Here is an 18,076-nt window from a genome sequence, read left to right on the forward strand (position 1 = left end):
ATTGCATCGCTCTAGTGCCGTCCTTTTCTATATACTTGTAGCGGCTTACATCCTGTATTATACTCCAGAGCTGCACTCACCATTAGGCTGGTGCAGTCACTGTGTACATACATTACTGATCCTGAGTTACATCCTGCATTATCCTCCAGAGCTGCACTCACTATTCTGCTGGTGCAGTCACTGTGTACATACATTACTGATCCTGAGTTACATCCTGTATTATACTCCAGAGCTGCACTCACTATTCTGCTGGTGCAGTCACTGTGTACATACATTACTGATCCTGAGTTACATCCTGTATTATACTCCAGAGCTGCACTCACTATTCTGCTGGTGCAGTCACTGTGTACATACATTACATTACTGATCCAGAGTTACATCCTGTATTATACTCCAGAGCTGCACTCACTATTCTGCTGGTGCAGTCACTGTGTAAATACATTACATTACTGATCCTGAGTTACATCCTGTATTATCCTTCTGAGCTGCACTCACTATTCTGCTGGTGCAGTCACTGTGTACATACATTACATTACATTACGGATCCTGAGTTACATCCTGTATTATCCTTCTGAGCTGCACTCACTATTCTGCTGGTGCAGTCACTGTGTACATACATTACATTACTGATCCTGAGTTACATCCTGTATTATACTGCAGAGCTGCACTCACTATTCTACTGGTGCAGTCACTGTGTACATACATTACATTACTGATCCTGAGTTACATCCTGTATTATACTGCAGAGCTGCACTCACTATTCTGCTGGTACAGTCACTGTCTACATACAGTATATTACGGATCCTGAGTTACATCCTGTATTATACTCCAGAGCTGCACTCACTATTCTGCTGGTGCAGTCACTGTGTACATACATTACTGATCCTGAGTTACATCCTGTATTATACTCCAGAGCTGCACTCACTATTCTGCTGGTGCAGTCACTGTGTACATACATTACATTACTGATCCTGAGTTACATCCTGTATTATACTCCAGAGCTGCACTCACTATTACGCTGGTGCAGTCACTGTGTACATACATTACTGATCCTGAGTTACATCCTGCATTATCCTCCAGAGCTGCACTCACTATTCTGCTGGTGCAGTCACTATGTACACACATTACATTACTGATCCTGAGTTACATCCTGCATTATCCTCCAGAGCTGCACTCACTATTCTGCTGGTGCAGTCACTGTGTACATACATTACTGATCCTGAGTTACATCCTGCATTATCCTCCAGAGCTGCACTCACTATTCTGCTGGTGCAGTCACTGTGTACATACATTACTGATCCTGAGTTACATCCTGTATTATACTCCAGAGCTGCACTCACTATTCTGCTGGTGCAGTCACTGTGTACATACATTACTGATCCTGAGTTACATCCTGTATTATACTCCAGAGCTGCACTCACTATTCTGCTGGTGCAGTCACTGTGTACATACATTACATTACTGATCCTGAGTTACATCCTGCATTATACTCCAGAGCTGCACTCACTATTCTGCTGGTGCAGTCACTGTGTACATACATTACATTACATTACTGATCCTGAGTTACATCCTGTATTATACTGCAGAGCAGCACTCACTATTCTGCTGGTGCACTCACTGTGTACATACATTACATTACTGATCCTGAGTTACATCCTGTATTATACTGCAGAGCTGCACTCACTATTCTGCTGGTACAGTCACTGTCTACATACAGTACATTACGGATCCTGAGTTACATCCTGTATTATACTCCAGAGCTGCACTCACTATTAGGCTGGTGCAGTCACTGTGTACATACATTACATTACTGATCCTGAGTTATATCCTGTATTATACTCCAGAGCTGCACTCACCATTAGGCTGGTGCAGTCACTGTGTACATACATTAAATTACTGATCCTGAGTTACATCCTGTATTATACTCCAGAGCTGCACTCACTATTAGGCTGGTGCAGTCACTGTGTACATACATTACTGATCCTGAGTTACATCCTGCATTATCCTCCAGAGCTGCACTCACTATTCTGCTGGTGCAGTCACTGTGTACATACATTACATTACTGATCCTGAGTTACATCCTGCATTATACTCCAGAGCTGCACTCACTATTCTGCTGGTGCAGTCACTGTGTACATACATTACTGATCCTGAGTTACATCCTGTATTATACTGCAGAGCTGCACTCACTATTCTGCTGGTACAGTCACTGTCTACATACAGTACATTACGGATCCTGAGTTACATCCTGTATTATACTCCAGAGCTGCACTCACTATTCTGCTGGTGCAGTCACTGTGTACATACAGTACATTACTGATCCTGAGTTACATCCTGTATTATACTGCAGAGCTGCACTCACTATTCTGCTGGTACAGTCACTGTCTACATATAGTACATTACTGATCCTGAGTTACATCCTGTATTATACCCCAGAGCTGCACTCACTATTCTGCTGGTGCAGTCACTGTGTACATACAGTACATTACTGATCCTGAGTTACATCCTGTATTATGAACATAGAAGAGACCCGTCGAAGCACCTAGCGTGCGAAACGGCCGTCGTCTAAGCTCCAATACCGCACCCTCCTGCTTACCTGATGTCCTGACGGATGTATGTATTTACTCATTTTCTCCATTAAAGTTCACGTCTTCCACTGCTAAATTGGGGTGAGTGCCGCATATTTTCTCTTCTATGTTCATATATGGACTTCTGGTTCACATTTTATATGCAGAGCACTGCAACCCCTAGCATTCGTGACGCCTGACGTTTGGGATTCCGTTACCAGTCCTGCTTACTGGATATTGCATCGCTCTAGTGCCGTCCTTTTCTATATACTTGTAGCGGCTTACATCCTGTATTATACTCCAGAGCTGCACTCACTATTAGGCTGGTGCAATCACTGTGTACATACATTACATTACTGATCCTGAGTTATATCCTGTATTATACTCCAGAGCTGCACTCACCATTAGGCTGGTGCAGTCACTGTGTACATGCATTAAATTACTGATCCTGAGTTACATCCTGTATTATACTCCAGAGCTGCACTCACTATTAGGCTGGTGCAGTCACTGTGTACATACATTACTGATCCTGAGTTACATCCTGTATTATACTCCAGAGCTGCACTCACTATTCTGCTGGTGCAGTCACTGTGTACATACATTACATTACTGATCCAGAGTTACATCCTGTATTATACTCCAGAGCTGCACTCACTATTCTGCTGGTGCAGTCACTGTGTACATACATTACATTACTGATCCTGAGTTACATCCTGTATTATCCTTCTGAGCTGCACTCACTATTCTGCTGGTGCAGTCACTGTGTACATACATTACATTACTGATCCTGTACTGATCCTGAGTTACATCCTGTATTATACCCCAGAGCTGCACTCACTATTCTGCTGGTGCAGTCACTGTGTACATACATTACATTACTGATCCTGAGTTACATCCTGTATTATCCTTCTGAGCTGCACTCACTATTCTGCTGGTGCAGTCACTGTGTACATACATTACATTACTGATCCTGTACTGATCCTGAGTTACATCCTGTATTATACCCCAGAGCTGCACTCACTATTCTGCTGGTGCAGTCACTGTGTACATACATTACATTACTGATCCTGAGTTACATCCTGTATTATCCTTCTGAGCTGCACTCACTATTCTGCTGGTGCAGTCACTGTGTACATACATTACTGATCCTGTACTGATCCTGAGTTACATCCTGTATTATACCCCAGAGCTGCACTCACTATTCTGCTGGTGCAGTCACTGTGTACATACATTACATTACTGATCCTGAGTTACATCCTGTATTATACCCCAGAACTGCACTCACTATTCTGCTGGTGCAGTCACTGTGTACATACATTACTGATCCTGTACTGATCCTGAGTTACATCCTGTATTATACCCCAGAGCTGCACTCACTATTCTGCTGGTGCAGTCACTGTGTACATACATTACATTACTGATCCTGAGTTACATCCTGTATTATCCTTCTGAGCTGCACTCACTATTCTGCTGGTGCAGTCACTGTGTACATACATTACTGATCCTGTACTGATCCTGAGTTACATCCTGTATTATACTCCAGAGCTGCACTCACTATTCTGCTGGTGCAGTCACTGTGTACATACATTACATTACTGATCCTGTACTGATCCTGAGTTACATCCTGTATTATACTCCAGAGCTGCACTCACTATTCTGCTGGTGCAGTCACTGTGTACATACATTACTGACCCTTTACTGATCTTTAGTTACACATATTATGTATTATGATCTAGAGTTGAACTCACTATTAGATGTATACGTAAATTGAAAAATATAAAAATAATAATAATAATAATAATAATAATAATAATAATAATAATAATAATGTTGCCTCTGGCATGAGCAGTAAACCTCTCACCTTGGAGTTGGCGTGCTGCAGCTGTTTGTGTAGTGACATCACTTCTTGTTTTAATGACTCTTTCTCTTGCTGTGCGACCCGGAGATCTGACTTGATGCAAGCCATCTGGAGGCTGACGCTCTGCAGATTTTCCTCCAAACTATGAATCTAAAAAGGAGCAGAAGTTATTGTAAATTAAAGAGGATGCACAAAAAAAAAAAAAAAGAAAAAAAAAAAATCTGGCTGCAGTGCCACACACAGCCTTTATGCAAGAGTGGTGCTGTTTCATTAAGAACAGAGCAGTCCACAAAAAAAAACAGCTTGTACCTACCTTCTCCTGAGATGCGGTGACCTGAGATTTTAGAGAAAGTGATTGCTGCTCCCACGTCTTCTGTTCCTGCTTTAGACTTGCTAATTTATTCTCCAGGAGGCCAACCTTGGAGGACTGAGAAAACACGGAGAATGAGAGGCTTACAGAGAAGATGTACACAGAGAAATTCCTTTACCCACCCATCACCAGATCGCTGCTCAGTTTATGCTCATATTTTATTCCCGCTGCTTCCCTGAGGTTTTTGTTTCTTTTAACCCGCCATACGGTTCCAGAGATATGGCCCTGCTTGCTTAGTTTGCTTACCAGTGCTGTAAGGCAGGGGCTTCTGTGTCCGTGCTGCAATAAGGCAGTGACTAGTGATGAGCGAACATGCTCGGACAAGGTGTCATCTGAGCATGCTCTGGTGCTAACAGAGTGAGTTAGGCCTGCTTGAATAGAATGTTTGAGTCCATGCGGCTGCATGTCTCGCCAAAGTCACTCTGTTTGCACCCGAGCATGCTAATATAACACCCTGTCCGAGCACGTACGCTGATCACTAGCATTGGCCCAAGAAAGTTCAACTTATACGACTTTATTTCCCAACTAACAAACAAGTGCAAAACTTTATCCTCTGGTTCGCAGCCGACACGTCCGTGTCAGTCCGTTGCCAAGAACGACTGCACCACCATATAATCCGTAGGTGCGGTAATGGCTCGCTCAAGTCTCTGGTCTTCGTTTAGTTTCACTCAGACAGACCTGCACCGATCTCCTGCATGTCAAACCCAATACTCACCCCTGAACCTTAAAGGGACACTGTCAACTGAATTTGGAGGGAACAATCTTCAGCCATGGAGGCGGGGTTTTGGGGTTTTTGCTTCACCCTTTCCTTACCCACTGGCTGCATGCTGGCTGCAATATTGGATTGAAGTTCATTCTCTGTCCTCCGTAGTACACGCCTGCGCAAGGCATGTGTCGATTCGGGGGATAGAGGTTATCGCATTTCTTTTTTAGGAGAGGTGCGCTGACCTGATAAAACTAATTCTAGTAAGGTTCTTTTCGCTATTGTTTTTGCTTTCATGACCATAAGAATATTGTACTAAGTCTCAAAAAAAAAAAAAAAAAAAAAAAATTATATATATATATATATATATATATATATATATATATATATATATATATATATATATATATATATATATATATCTATATATATATAAAAATATATATATATATATATATATATATATATATATATATATATATATATATATATATATATATATATATATATATATATATATATATATATATATATATATATATATATATATATTGGTCGCGGCCTCTGTCATGGAAATCCAAGTCGCTGATTGGTCGCGGCATAACAGCCACAATCAATCAGCGACGGGCACAGTCCAGAAGAAAATGGCCGCTCCTTACTCCCCGCAGTCAGTGCCCAGCGCCCGCATACTCCCCTCCAGTCACCGCTCACACAGGGTTAATGCCGGCGGTAACGGACCGCGTTATGCCGCGGGTAGCGCCCTCCGTTACCACCGCTATTAACCCTGTGTGTCCCCAACTTTTTACTATTGATGCTGCCTATGCGGCATCAATAGTAAAAAAATTTAATGCTAAAAATAATTAAAAAAAAAAACAAAAAACCTGCTATTCTCACCCTCCGTAGTCCACCGAGCCGCACGAGCCTGCTGCCATCTTCCGTTCCCAGCGATGCATTGCGAAATTACCCAGAAGACTTAGCGGTCATCTGGGTAATTTTGCAATGCATCTTGGGAACGGAAGATCGCGGCAGCCGCGCGCGCGCATCGTCGGAACTTCGCTGGATCCCAGGGGTGAGTATATAACTATTTTTTATTTTAATTATTTTTTTTTTTAACAGGGATATGGTGCCCACACTGCTGTATACTACGTGGACAGTGTTAGATACCGCGTGGCTGCTATATACTACATAGTCAGTGTTATATACTATGTGGGCTGTGTGATATACTCTGTGGGCTGTGCTATATACTGCGTGGGCAGTGTTATATAATACGTGGCCACTGTTATATACTACGTGGCTGCTATATACTGCGTGGACAGTGTTATATACTACGTGGCTGCTATATACTGCGTGGGCTGTGCTATATATTACATGGCCAGTGTTATATACTACGTCGCCTGTGTTATATAGTACGTGGCCACTGTTATATATTGCGTGGCCTGTATTAACGCATCGGGTATTCTACAATATGAATGTATATAGCAGCCACATAGTATATAGCACAGGCCACGTAGTATTTGTCTGCTATATACTGCATGGCTCCTATATACACTACGTGACCTGTGCTATATACATACATAAATACATATCTTAGAATACACGATGCGTTAGAATCGGGCCACCATCTAAATATATATATATATGTATATATTTAGATGGTGGCCCGATTCTAACGCATCGTGTATTCTAAGATATGTATTTATGTATGTATATAGCAGCCACATAGTATATAGCACAGGTCACGTAGTATTCAAAACTAAGCCAGGCCCCTTTATGGCCATAAATAACGTACTGTATGGTCGGCCAGCTTTCTTGTTGTGCCAAAAAAGATAAAAACATTAAATTTTTTTTTCAAAGGAAGTTTTGGAGCAGAAATTCATCAGTGTCTAAATCTCAAAACTCTTCAAAAATGTGGGAGTTTTGTTCTGAGTTTCACTCCATGCACACATAGCCTTAGTCTGAGTTCTCTGCTGGATAATTAGCAAATTGTGGAGGAATTTGACAAAATATTTTGAGGAAATTACGGGTGCCATCCCCCCAGTACCTTGGCCACACATCTGTTCAGTTCTTCTCCCAGAGCTTCCTTCTCTTTCAGCAGTTTTTCGGTTTTCTTTGTCAGGAGCGAGATCTCATTTCTCAGATCACTGACCTTGGAGTTTTTGAAAAGCTGTGGAAAAACAATAATTAATGTCAGTTTTAGTAACACCCAGACACCAGCGCTCATCTCACACAATGACTCCTCCCACAGTAACATCATAGGGAACGTTCTGACATTTTTAAAACTTTTTTCAACAATTAAATGATTTGTAATGTCTAGTGATGTGAAGTGAAGGTCGGAAGAAGCGGACAACCTGGCTTCCACATTACAGCTGCTCTACTGAGGTGCATAGCCATGTTCCTCGGTTACTCCTGTTGGAAATGTATAAATCAATCACTAAGGCTAAGTTCACATTTGCGTCTATGTGCGCAGCGTATCATCTGCATACGCAAACGCATGCAAACGCAGAGTTTATTATCCGCATGATCTTATGCATGATGCCACAAAAAAATGCTGCGTTTGTACGCGTTTTTTGCCTGTGTTTGCATTTTTTATGCGCATGCGTTCTATATTTCCAGGAGGGCGTGTCTCAATCAGTTCCTGGACATGCGCAGTCCGAAGTATGCAAGCGCATCGAGCACATGCGTACGCAAAGACATGCGTACACATGTGTTCCCATAGATAGTAATGCGTTTTTTTAACGCACTCATACACATGTGCATGCTTGCGCATATGTGATGGATTTTTGACGCCTCCAAAAATGCAACATGTTGCATTCACCGAACCCCACCGCACACCGCAAAATGATGCATGCGTATGCAAAAGCATGCACACGCATGTCCATGCGTACACCATGTTAAATATACTGTATGTACCCATTATGCATGCAGATGTATGCGGATCAACTGCTGCAGACAAAGACGCAAATGTGAAACCAGCCTAACACAAAGATGAAGAGTGTTGACTGTGCACTGTGCCCATATGATAGAGTCAGGGCCGGTTTTAGACAAAGTGGGGCCCTGTGCAAAAGTTTAAAGTGGGCCCCAAATGCTCAAATATTGCACCATCACACAGAAACATTTTGGTTGTATTTACATGTACTGAATTCGGGCCACTAAACAAGTGTGATTGGCAATATTGAAGTTGTTCTGCGCTCATTTCTGTACCTCTCTACATCGAAATGATGGGGACAAAATGATAACTAGTAGATCAATATTTTCCCATATCGTATGGTAGAAAAATCATAAAAAGGCACTCTGGTGTAGATGAGTGAGGTGCCTACGTAGGGTTCCAATCTGTACGTTTAGCAGCATGCCACTGGCTTGGGGCCTGGGAGAAGTGGATGCCCTAAGCAAATGCCTAGTTTGCCTGCCCCCAACGCCAGCCCTTGATACAGCTAGCTGTGTACTGACTCAGAGAGCTGTGTAAAGACCTGGTCTGTCCTAGGTGAACCAATCACAGCATAAAGTTTCATGGCACTCAGTTGAGCACTTCCGCTCTTTCCTTCAGCAATCAGTTGAGATCTCAGCACCCAGATCTGCTCATGTGAAAACTAGTGACATCTCACTATGCCTAGCCCTTTGTATCTCCTCTGAAAACCTTTGACTCCCACCTGCTTTTTCTCGACTTCCTGCTTTATTCGAGTGTTCTCCTGCTCCAGAAAACGATTGTGTGTTTTGACCTCAGACAACTCTCTTTCTGCATCGGACACCTGGAAGAAAAAAAAAAAAAAAGTAAAAACCTCTAAGCGTTAGCACATATACCTGAGTGCACCAAGTCCCATACAGTCCTACACACAGCAATAAGCAATACGCAGCTCCCGAACTGCGCGTTCTCCAGAGATGTGACTGCTGGAAAACGTGGCCAATGAAGTTCTATTGCGTGCTAAGGATTGCCATTAGAAAAACATGGCTGCTTTCCTATAAAACAAACAAAAAAAAAAACACAAAATGCAAATCTGTATATGGGTTGTGTCTGGAATTGCCGTTCAGTTTCAGTGAGGTGGATAGGATCAAGCTGAAATACCAGACAACCTGTGGACGGGTGTGGCGCTGTTTAAAGAAGGAGGAAACCATATTTTTTCTAATTCTGCCAAATCCCTTAAACCCCCTCAAAGGATGCTGGATAGTTTGGGCCTTTATGGGTTACTATGACATTCATAGTTGCACCATGTCCACCAGAGTAAGGCCGGCTTCACACTCAGCGTATGAAAATACGGTCCGTATATTACGGCCGTAATACGCTGAAATGTCCCGAAAATAGTGGTCCGTAGCTCCTCCGTAGGCAGGGTGTGTCAGCGTTTTTTGCTCATGGCATCCTCCGTATGTAATCCGTATGGCATCCGTACTGCGTGGTTTTCTCGCAGGCTTGCAAAACCAACATACCGCTATAGAAATGATCCATGTGTCCCAAAAAGAAAAAAGCCTTTTCTAGGAAAGTTCCCACGATCTATGAACATCCAGCAGAGGGCGCCTCACCGCAAATGAAGCTAAATATAGCTCATTGATCTATATTTAGACTCATTCCCCGGGGTTTTGCAGCAAGGAGAAGCCTGCATTAGCAAAGCTCCTTGCTGCAAAAGGTTTTAACCCCTTCAGAAGGATTTACATCGTTGGACGTTACAGATCTGCGGAGGGTAAGTATATTGTTGGTTTATTATGTTTTTTCTTTCACAGAACGAGGGTCTTCAGTGACTGGATTGGGCGTAGAATAAAATACTCCAACAACCATTGTTTTTATTTCATTAAAATAATTTTAAATAATGTGTTTGTGTTTTATTTAACCCTTTACTACAATTGGATTAATAATGGATAGGTGTCATAATTGACGCCTCTCCATTATTAATTAGGCTTAATGTCACCTTACAATAGCAAGGTGGCATTAACCCTTCATTACCCCATATCCCACTGCTACACGGGAATGGGAAGAGAGTGGCCAAGTGCCAGAATAGGCGCATCTTCCAGATGTGCCTTTTCTGGGGTGGCTGGGGGCAGATATTTTTAGCCGGGGGGGGGGCCAATAACCATGGACCCTCTCCAGGCTATTAATATCTGCCCTCAGTCACTGGCTTTACTACTCTGGCGGAGAAAATTGCGCGGGAGCCCACGCCAATTTTTTCCGCCATTTAACCCTTTATTTTAAGAGCTAGAACGGCCAAATTTTGCAGATACACTCTACTGACATTAGTAGTGTGGAATCTGCAAAAAAAATGGAGAGAAGACATGGTTTACTGTATGTAAACCATGTCTCAAATCATGTCGGGTTTTAGGAAGGAGAAAGAAAAAGCCGGTAATTGAATTACCGGCTTTCAAGCTGTATAGCGCTGGAATAAATATTAATATATATACATATATGTGTCTCACTGACATATATATATATATATATACCTATTCTATGTGTACACATTTATTCTACCTATTCTACTGTAAGCTGTCAGTGTGATTTTACTGTACACCGCACTGAATTACCGGCTTTTCTCTCTAACAGCGCTGCGTATTTCTCGCAAGTCACACTGCTTGTCCGTGTGTAATCCGTATTTTTCACGCTTCCATAGACTTTCATTGGCGTATTTCTTGCGCAGTACGGTGACAAACGCAGCATGCTGCGATTTTATACGGCCGTAGAAAGCCGTATAATACTGATCAGTAAAATACGGCAGATAGGAGCAGGGGCATAGAGAATAATTGTGCCGTATTTTTTGCGAGTTTTACGGACGTAGTTTCTGCGCTCTTACGTCCGTAAAACTCGCAAGTGTGAAGCCGGCCTAAGAGTTTCTTTTTCCTCTGACCAACGGGGGTGGGTCTCGAGCAGGTGAAACTCTTAGAAGATCCATGTCATGCTAAGAAATACATAAAATGCTTCTTTGAATGGACAAACCCTTTAGTTTACCTGACGTACAGTATGTCTTATAGAGAGAGAGATAAAAAAATATTTAGAATTGAGAGTCCTCAGTGGTTGATACCTTTAGAGAGAGAGCTAGAAGAGTCAAACATGAATTAGCATCAAAAGGGCCAGCATGGCACCAAGCAAATATAAAGTAGGCTTGGCAATCCAAGGAAACATCATGATCTGTGTGGGTCTATGAAAGGGTATAGAAGCCAGGGGTGCCTACTGGTACGATGTTCTTGGTGCATTTATACGGGCAGCTGACCCAGATCAATAATAAAAATATATTTACTTTGGTCCTGTAGCCTTCAATCTCTTGCTTCCACTCCTCTGGGTCTTTCTGTTTGAGAAGCAGCGTTATTTTGCAGGCCAGATTTTTAATGTCCTCCTGGTTCCTTGAATTTTTGGAGAATAACTCTTCATTTTCTGAAGCCATTTTCTCATTTTTGCGCTTGAGTTCCATGTTCTAATGACATAAAATATCAACAGTCCAGAGAAGCCTGGAGAAGGTATACCAGTTCCTACAGAAACTATTTTTGGTACCACGTGCAGCAAATATGCAACTGACCTCAGTTGTTAAGACATCAACTTTCTTCTCCGTAGTAAGTTTTTCTTTCTTCACAGTTTCATGCTTCACCCTAGAGAAAAAATTTGGAGGAAAGGGATAGTTAGGAGGTCTTTGACCATTGCAATACAAGCTAATAAGATTGCCGTCGGGACCCCAAGCGCACTGCAGCAAGTAAATTGACAAAAAAAAAAAGGTTGGACATTGTTGATTTTCTTGTTACAGTACCCTTGGGGGTCGCAATATGACCCCATTCACTTAAATTGAGCAGCAATTTAGCAGCGGCACCGAACAAAACTCTGTGTCGTGGCCAAAGTTGCTGTGTAGCCAAAGTCTAAATGCCCTTCACCTATAAGTCTACACCAGCTCTATGTATCCATCATGGTCCACCAGGATCTGGAGTCAAGAATGCAGGCTTTGGAAAATATACTTACCGCATATCTTCATAGTTGTCAATAAGCTCGGCAATTCTTTGGTTATGGAGTTCAGCTTCGTGTTGCAATGAGGTTATCTGGCTTAATAATGTACTGTTCTCCTCCTGTAGGTTCTCATTCTCATGTCTACAAAAGGTAGAAACCATCACTTTAATATACGTTATATACTACTATACAAGTAGTGTCCTCCTTGTTGGAAATTGACATTCTGGATATAGGGCTTTTGACATTTTTTTTTTTTTTTAAAATATAACCATTAGTCTTTAGCTGTAGCTCTAGGAGATACCCACAAAAGCTAAAAGGCTTGATGGGGTGATCATCATTGTAATAGGGGTCAGTAGAGTAGCTAAAGACAAATTCTTTGACACATTTACCCTACAAATTGGTGATTGTCTTGACTTGTACTAGGACAGGTTCCCATTATTATGGATATCTAGGTCAACTTACATTACTAATAGTATCAAAATAAAAAAAAAGGACAATGCATGAAACAAAAAAAAGCAAGCTTTGCATTACCAGATGAGGAAATCAATATTAAAACCAAAAAAGTGCAAAGAAATCTCTGCCGTAGTGGTGGGCAACTGGCACCTGAGCTGTCTAATATGGAGACTGGATTTCTGAAGTCTCCAAGTTTACGCGACCAGCTGCCCACCACTTCTCTACAGATTGGAAAGATCAAGAAAGGAAAAGTTCATTTTTGTGTTTAATTGGCAGCAATAGAATTAGTGCAATCAATTAGGAAGATTATAAAAGCAAAGTATTTATGTAATCAGGGGTTAGCAGAGAGCTCTTCTGGAGGACTTTGTTATGCCAGATGACAGAAAAGTTAGAGGGTCTTTTTTTGCTAAATTGCTACGTTCCTCTTAAGAAATGTTAGTTCTAGAAGCAGGGAAAGCAGCCAAGAAGGAGTTTCTTCGCTTAGCTGACATCAACAGATGGGTCGTAGGCATGTATATTACCTCAAATGTTCAAGCCTATTCGGGATTTCATGCTCCTTGTTCGGCAGGTTAGAGTTGATTGTCTTCCGCTCATGGTTCCAAGTCAAGTGCTTCTGTCTTGGACTCATTTCTGGAAGACCTTTCGCAAACGCTCCAAGATCTAATGATGGCTCGTGCCAACATTGTTCATTTGATACCAATCCTGGCTTACCACCATTTCTATCCAGTGTTTGACTTCTTGGAAGCTTGTCAGGACATACTGGTTGTTGTTCAGCAGAGTTGTGAACATTTTCTACTAGAGGTATTGAGAAAGTTGTACCAGATGGATAATATTCATCAGAGCGAAAAGGCGGCTCCAAATTTTCTTCCCTTTTCAGGTCAATGGCCAGTTTTTCTGTAACAGACATGGGAGTTTTCTCAATACTATACATTTTCTGCTGCATCACTTGAACCAGTAACTTTAGGTCATTGTTTTCTTTCTTGGCTTCATCATATAACTGTTCAAGCTTTAAAGAAGCTTCCGCCATTTCCTCCATGTTTAGGATTTCTTTCTGCAACCATGAAACTTCGGAGGAAAGAACTTTGTTGTTTTCAATAGCGTCCATATTCTTTAGCTCCAAAACAGTCAAGCTTTCTTTCAGTTGCAAATTTTCCTTTCTAGCTACGGCCAAGAGCAGTTTAAGACCAGGAGCAGATATGGGTGCATCATCCAGCTCCGGTAGTGGAATTACTTCAAGATTAATAGCTTTTTTCACTTGGTCATACTCCAAAGATAAACCACTTAACTTTTCTTGAAGTAGAACAGCCTGTGTCTTTAGATGACTGTTTTCAGTTTTCGCATCATTATAGCTCTGTTCGAGCCTACACAACACCTTAGTGATGTCTTCAAGTTCCTTAGTTTTATTTTGAAGTTGCATATTCACATTATTTAGGGTTTCCTTACACTGGCTAAAAGACAGAAAGTCCAGAACTGTAGAATCTTCTTCTCCTTCAGGTTCCATGAATGAATTTGCCTCTGTTTCAGCAGGCTGATTTTTAACTTTGCTCCAGTTGTATTTGCTGTCAAGCCACAAAAGTTTGTTCTGCATCCTAGACATTTTGGATATCAATTTGACGTTTTCTTTAACTGTTTGCTCATGAACAGCTTGCAGGCTCTTGTAGACATCCATACCAACTTCAGGAACTGCCAAACATTTCTGAAGTTGCATCTTAAACTCTTCCTTTTTTTTCTCCATCATCTTCAAGTCTAATTTAGTCTTAGATAAAGTTGCCATTTCTTTCTTCAATTCCTTGATTGTACCTTGCAGTCTAGTGATTTCTTTGCTCTCCTTTTCGTATTTACCACACATTTCTCTGTATAGCTTTTCAGACTCTAGAAGTTTGAAGTCAAATTCATCCTTCTCAGATTTATGGATGCTTGTTAGTTTTTCTACAGTTTCTTGAAGATGTTGGGCATCTCCATGATCTAACTTTTCACCATTTTGTTTATTTGCTTCAGTTATCCTCAGCTTCTCCTGAAGTTTATCAATCTCTGCCAATAGCTGAATGTTCTCTTTGATGGTGTGCTGGTGCACTCTTTGCAAATTCACGAGAGCGCGCCTTTCTTCATCGAGAAGAGCAGAACCATCTTGTAGGTCAGAAACAAGTTTCTTCAACTCTTGGTTCTCTTTCTTCATTGATGTATATTCCAAATGGATTTTTGACAAAGATGTGATCTCATTCTGCAAGTCACTGATCGTGCTTTGAAGTCTAGCAATCTCTACAAGCATTTCTTGCCTCTTAGAATCGGTCTGATCACACATTTCCTTATAAAGTACCTTTGACTTGCTCAGTTTAGTATTAAGAAGATCTTTCTCGACCACATTGTTGTTTTCCACTTTTTGTATGGTTTCTTGCAAAACTAGTATACTTTTCTCTGCTTCACACAACTGATCACCTTGGTTCTTCACTTTCTCCTCCAACAGAGCCACATATTGATCTTTCTCCACCCTAGCATTACAGATCTCATTCTTCAGTTTCTCTTGAAGACTAGAATTATCAGACAATAACTTAACATTCTCTTTCACAGTCTTCTCATAGACATTTTGCAGACTCTGGTTTCGGCTTCGTTCCTCTTCAAGAAGTACCAAACTCTCCTGGAGCTGAGAAACAACAATCTTAAGGTCCAAATTTTCTTTCGCAACTGACTTATATTCTGCTTCAACTCTGGATAAAGACCCAATTTCCTCTTTCAATTCACCAATGGTTCCCTGAAGTTTTGTGATTTCCTCAAGCATTTCATGTCTTTTTTTCTCATTACCGAGACTTAATTCTTTATAAACTGTCTCGGATTCTAACAGTTTGAAACTAATTTCTTCAGTCTCATGTTTCTTCTTCTTCTCTAGATCTTCCAGTTCGCATTGGAGATGCTTCACCCTTGTCTCTGCTTGAAGAAGTTGTTCATCTCGTTCAGTCAACTCCTCCAGCAAATCATTTTCCAATTGAAGGATCTTTTTATTAAGAACCACTTCTACTTGTTTTGAAACAATTTTCAGAGTCTCAAGATCATTTTCCAACTGAGCCTTTTCAGACTGTAAACCATTGATCAGTTTCTTGTAAGTCTTCTCAAACAGATCTTTCTGCTGCGAAAGCTCAGAACAAGCAGAATTTTTATCTTTTTCAACTTTTTCTATTTTCTCTTTAAGTTTTTCCTGCAATACTACACTCTCTTGGATGAGCTCTTCTTTTTCGAATGCCCACTGAGATTTTTCTTCTGCATGTTGGTCATTTAGGTCTTGAAGATCAGCTTTAAACTTCTCTTTTAGAGCAACCAAGTCCCCCTCATACATTTTCACTTCTAACTCATTTTTGCTTATGAACTGAGCCTCGTTTTCTAAGAGTCTTCTATTATACTCAGTTTCCAAATTTTTCCTAAAAGATTCAATATAAAAGAGGATATAAAAATACAATTGTGTAAGACTATTTAGGTTTCTATCTTTCTGTGTGCATTCTGGACTGAGGCTTTAAAACAAAAAAAAAAGATCAATTTTGGAAGCAAATAAAAACTTCAGAAACATCAGAAGTTTTGATCAATGGAGATCCAGATGATGGGACCCCCACCAATTTCTTGATGAAGGGGCAGAAGCTCCTGGACCCAGAGATGTATGAGCTAAAAGGTCTTCTAGAAGTCTGTACATTGCTCTACTTCACTTTCTACCAACTGCCGAAAAGAAGTCAGAGTATCGTGGCGACATTTCACAGTTGAGCATTTTTGTCTTTTTGCTCAAATCTTAGAGGGTATCTTTTAAGAAAAACAAAAATCTTGTTTCAATTACAGGTGTAAATAGATCTTGAAAATTGAAACCTCTAAAAAGAATTGATTATTTAAAAGGATACAAATTTAATACTTAAAATAATCAACTAAAAATGATTAAAAGGATGATTCCAAGAATTGGAAATTTGGCAGAAGCTGTAACATTGGCAAGCAAAAACCAGCAGAATTAAGAAAAATGACAATGTGATATTAATTGTAAGGAAGAAAAAAAAAGGAAAATTGTAACTGTTGCATTAAAGTGAATGAAGACATGAATATTCACCTGCCCAAGATCTTCCTCTACAGGCCAGCACTCTAAACAAGCCAGATATACAGTTGTGGCCAAAAGTATTGACACCCCTGCAATTTTGTCAGATAATACGCAGTTTCTTCCTGAAAATGATTGCAATCACAAATTCTTTGGTATTATCATCTTCATTTAATTTGTCTTAAATGAAAAAACACAAAAGAGAATGAAGCAAAAAGCAAAATATTGATCATTTCACACAAAACTCCAAAAATGGGCCAGACAAAAGTATTGGCACAGAACAGGAAAAAAAAAATTCAGCTTCCAAAAATAGTCCAATTTATTGAGAGTAAAATGCAAAGTCCAAAAACATGGTGAACAAGAGAGTGAGTAGCAGCAGGCTACGCGTTTCGAACAGTGTGTTCTTTTTCCTGTTCTGTTTTACTATTTACGTGATGACTGCACGGTATCCGAGCTTCCCCACAGCACATGCCTAGCAGGTGAGCTGGTTTCACCCTTTTCTTTTTTTTTCTCTTTTGCCTGAAAAGTATTGGCACCCTCAGCCTAATACTTGGTTGCACAACCTTTAGCCAAAATAACTGCGACCAACCGCGCTTGCGGTAACCATCAATGAGTTTCTTACAATGCTCTGCTGGAATTTTAGACCATTCTTCTTTAGCAAACTGCTCCAGGGCCCTGATATTTGAATGGTGCCTTCTCTACACTGCCATTTTTAGATCTCTCCACAGGTGTTCTATGGGATTCAGGTCTGGACTCATTGCTGGCCACCTTAGAAGCCTCCAGTGCTTTCTCTCAAACCATTTTCTAGTGCTTTTTGAAGTGTGTTTTGGGTCATTGTCCTGCTGGAAGACCCATGACCTCTGAGGGAGACCCAGCTTTCTCACACTGGGCCCTACATTATGCTGCAAAATTTGTTGGTAGTCTTCAGACTTCATAATGCCATGCACACGGTCAAGCAGTCCAGAGGCAGCAAAGCAACCCCAAAACATCAGGGAACCTCCGCCATATTTGACTGTAGGGACCGTGTTCTTTTCTTTGAATGCCTCTTTTTTTCTCCTGTAAACTCTATGTTGATGCCTTTGCCCAAAAAGCTCTACTTTTGTCTCATCTGACCAGAGAACATTCTTCCAAAATGTTTTAGGCTTTTTCAGGTAAGTTTTG

The 18,076-nt window shown here is 40.9% G+C and overlaps 1 protein-coding gene across 2 annotated transcripts in view; it reads right to left on the reverse strand.

Moving 5' to 3' along the window:
- The window catches only part of NIN (ninein), a 114,242-nt gene that overhangs the window by 19,831 nt on the left and 76,335 nt on the right, over positions 1-18,076 (reverse strand). For both annotated transcript variants that reach the window (XM_069735551.1, XM_069735556.1), the window contains exons 17-24: positions 13,377-16,265; positions 12,418-12,543; positions 11,987-12,056; positions 11,711-11,884; positions 9,146-9,244; positions 7,540-7,662; positions 4,739-4,852; positions 4,429-4,575 (exon numbers count right to left, since the gene is read on the reverse strand). In XM_069735551.1, the coding sequence (XP_069591652.1) occupies positions 4,429-4,575; positions 4,739-4,852; positions 7,540-7,662; positions 9,146-9,244; positions 11,711-11,884; positions 11,987-12,056; positions 12,418-12,543; positions 13,377-16,265 (3,742 nt within the window). The remainder of the gene's footprint in view (positions 1-4,428; positions 4,576-4,738; positions 4,853-7,539; positions 7,663-9,145; positions 9,245-11,710; positions 11,885-11,986; positions 12,057-12,417; positions 12,544-13,376; positions 16,266-18,076) is intronic.

This window comes from Ranitomeya imitator, chromosome 1 (assembly GCF_032444005.1).
Source record: "Ranitomeya imitator isolate aRanImi1 chromosome 1, aRanImi1.pri, whole genome shotgun sequence".
In the NCBI taxonomy this organism is placed as follows: domain Eukaryota; kingdom Metazoa; phylum Chordata; class Amphibia; order Anura; family Dendrobatidae; genus Ranitomeya; species Ranitomeya imitator.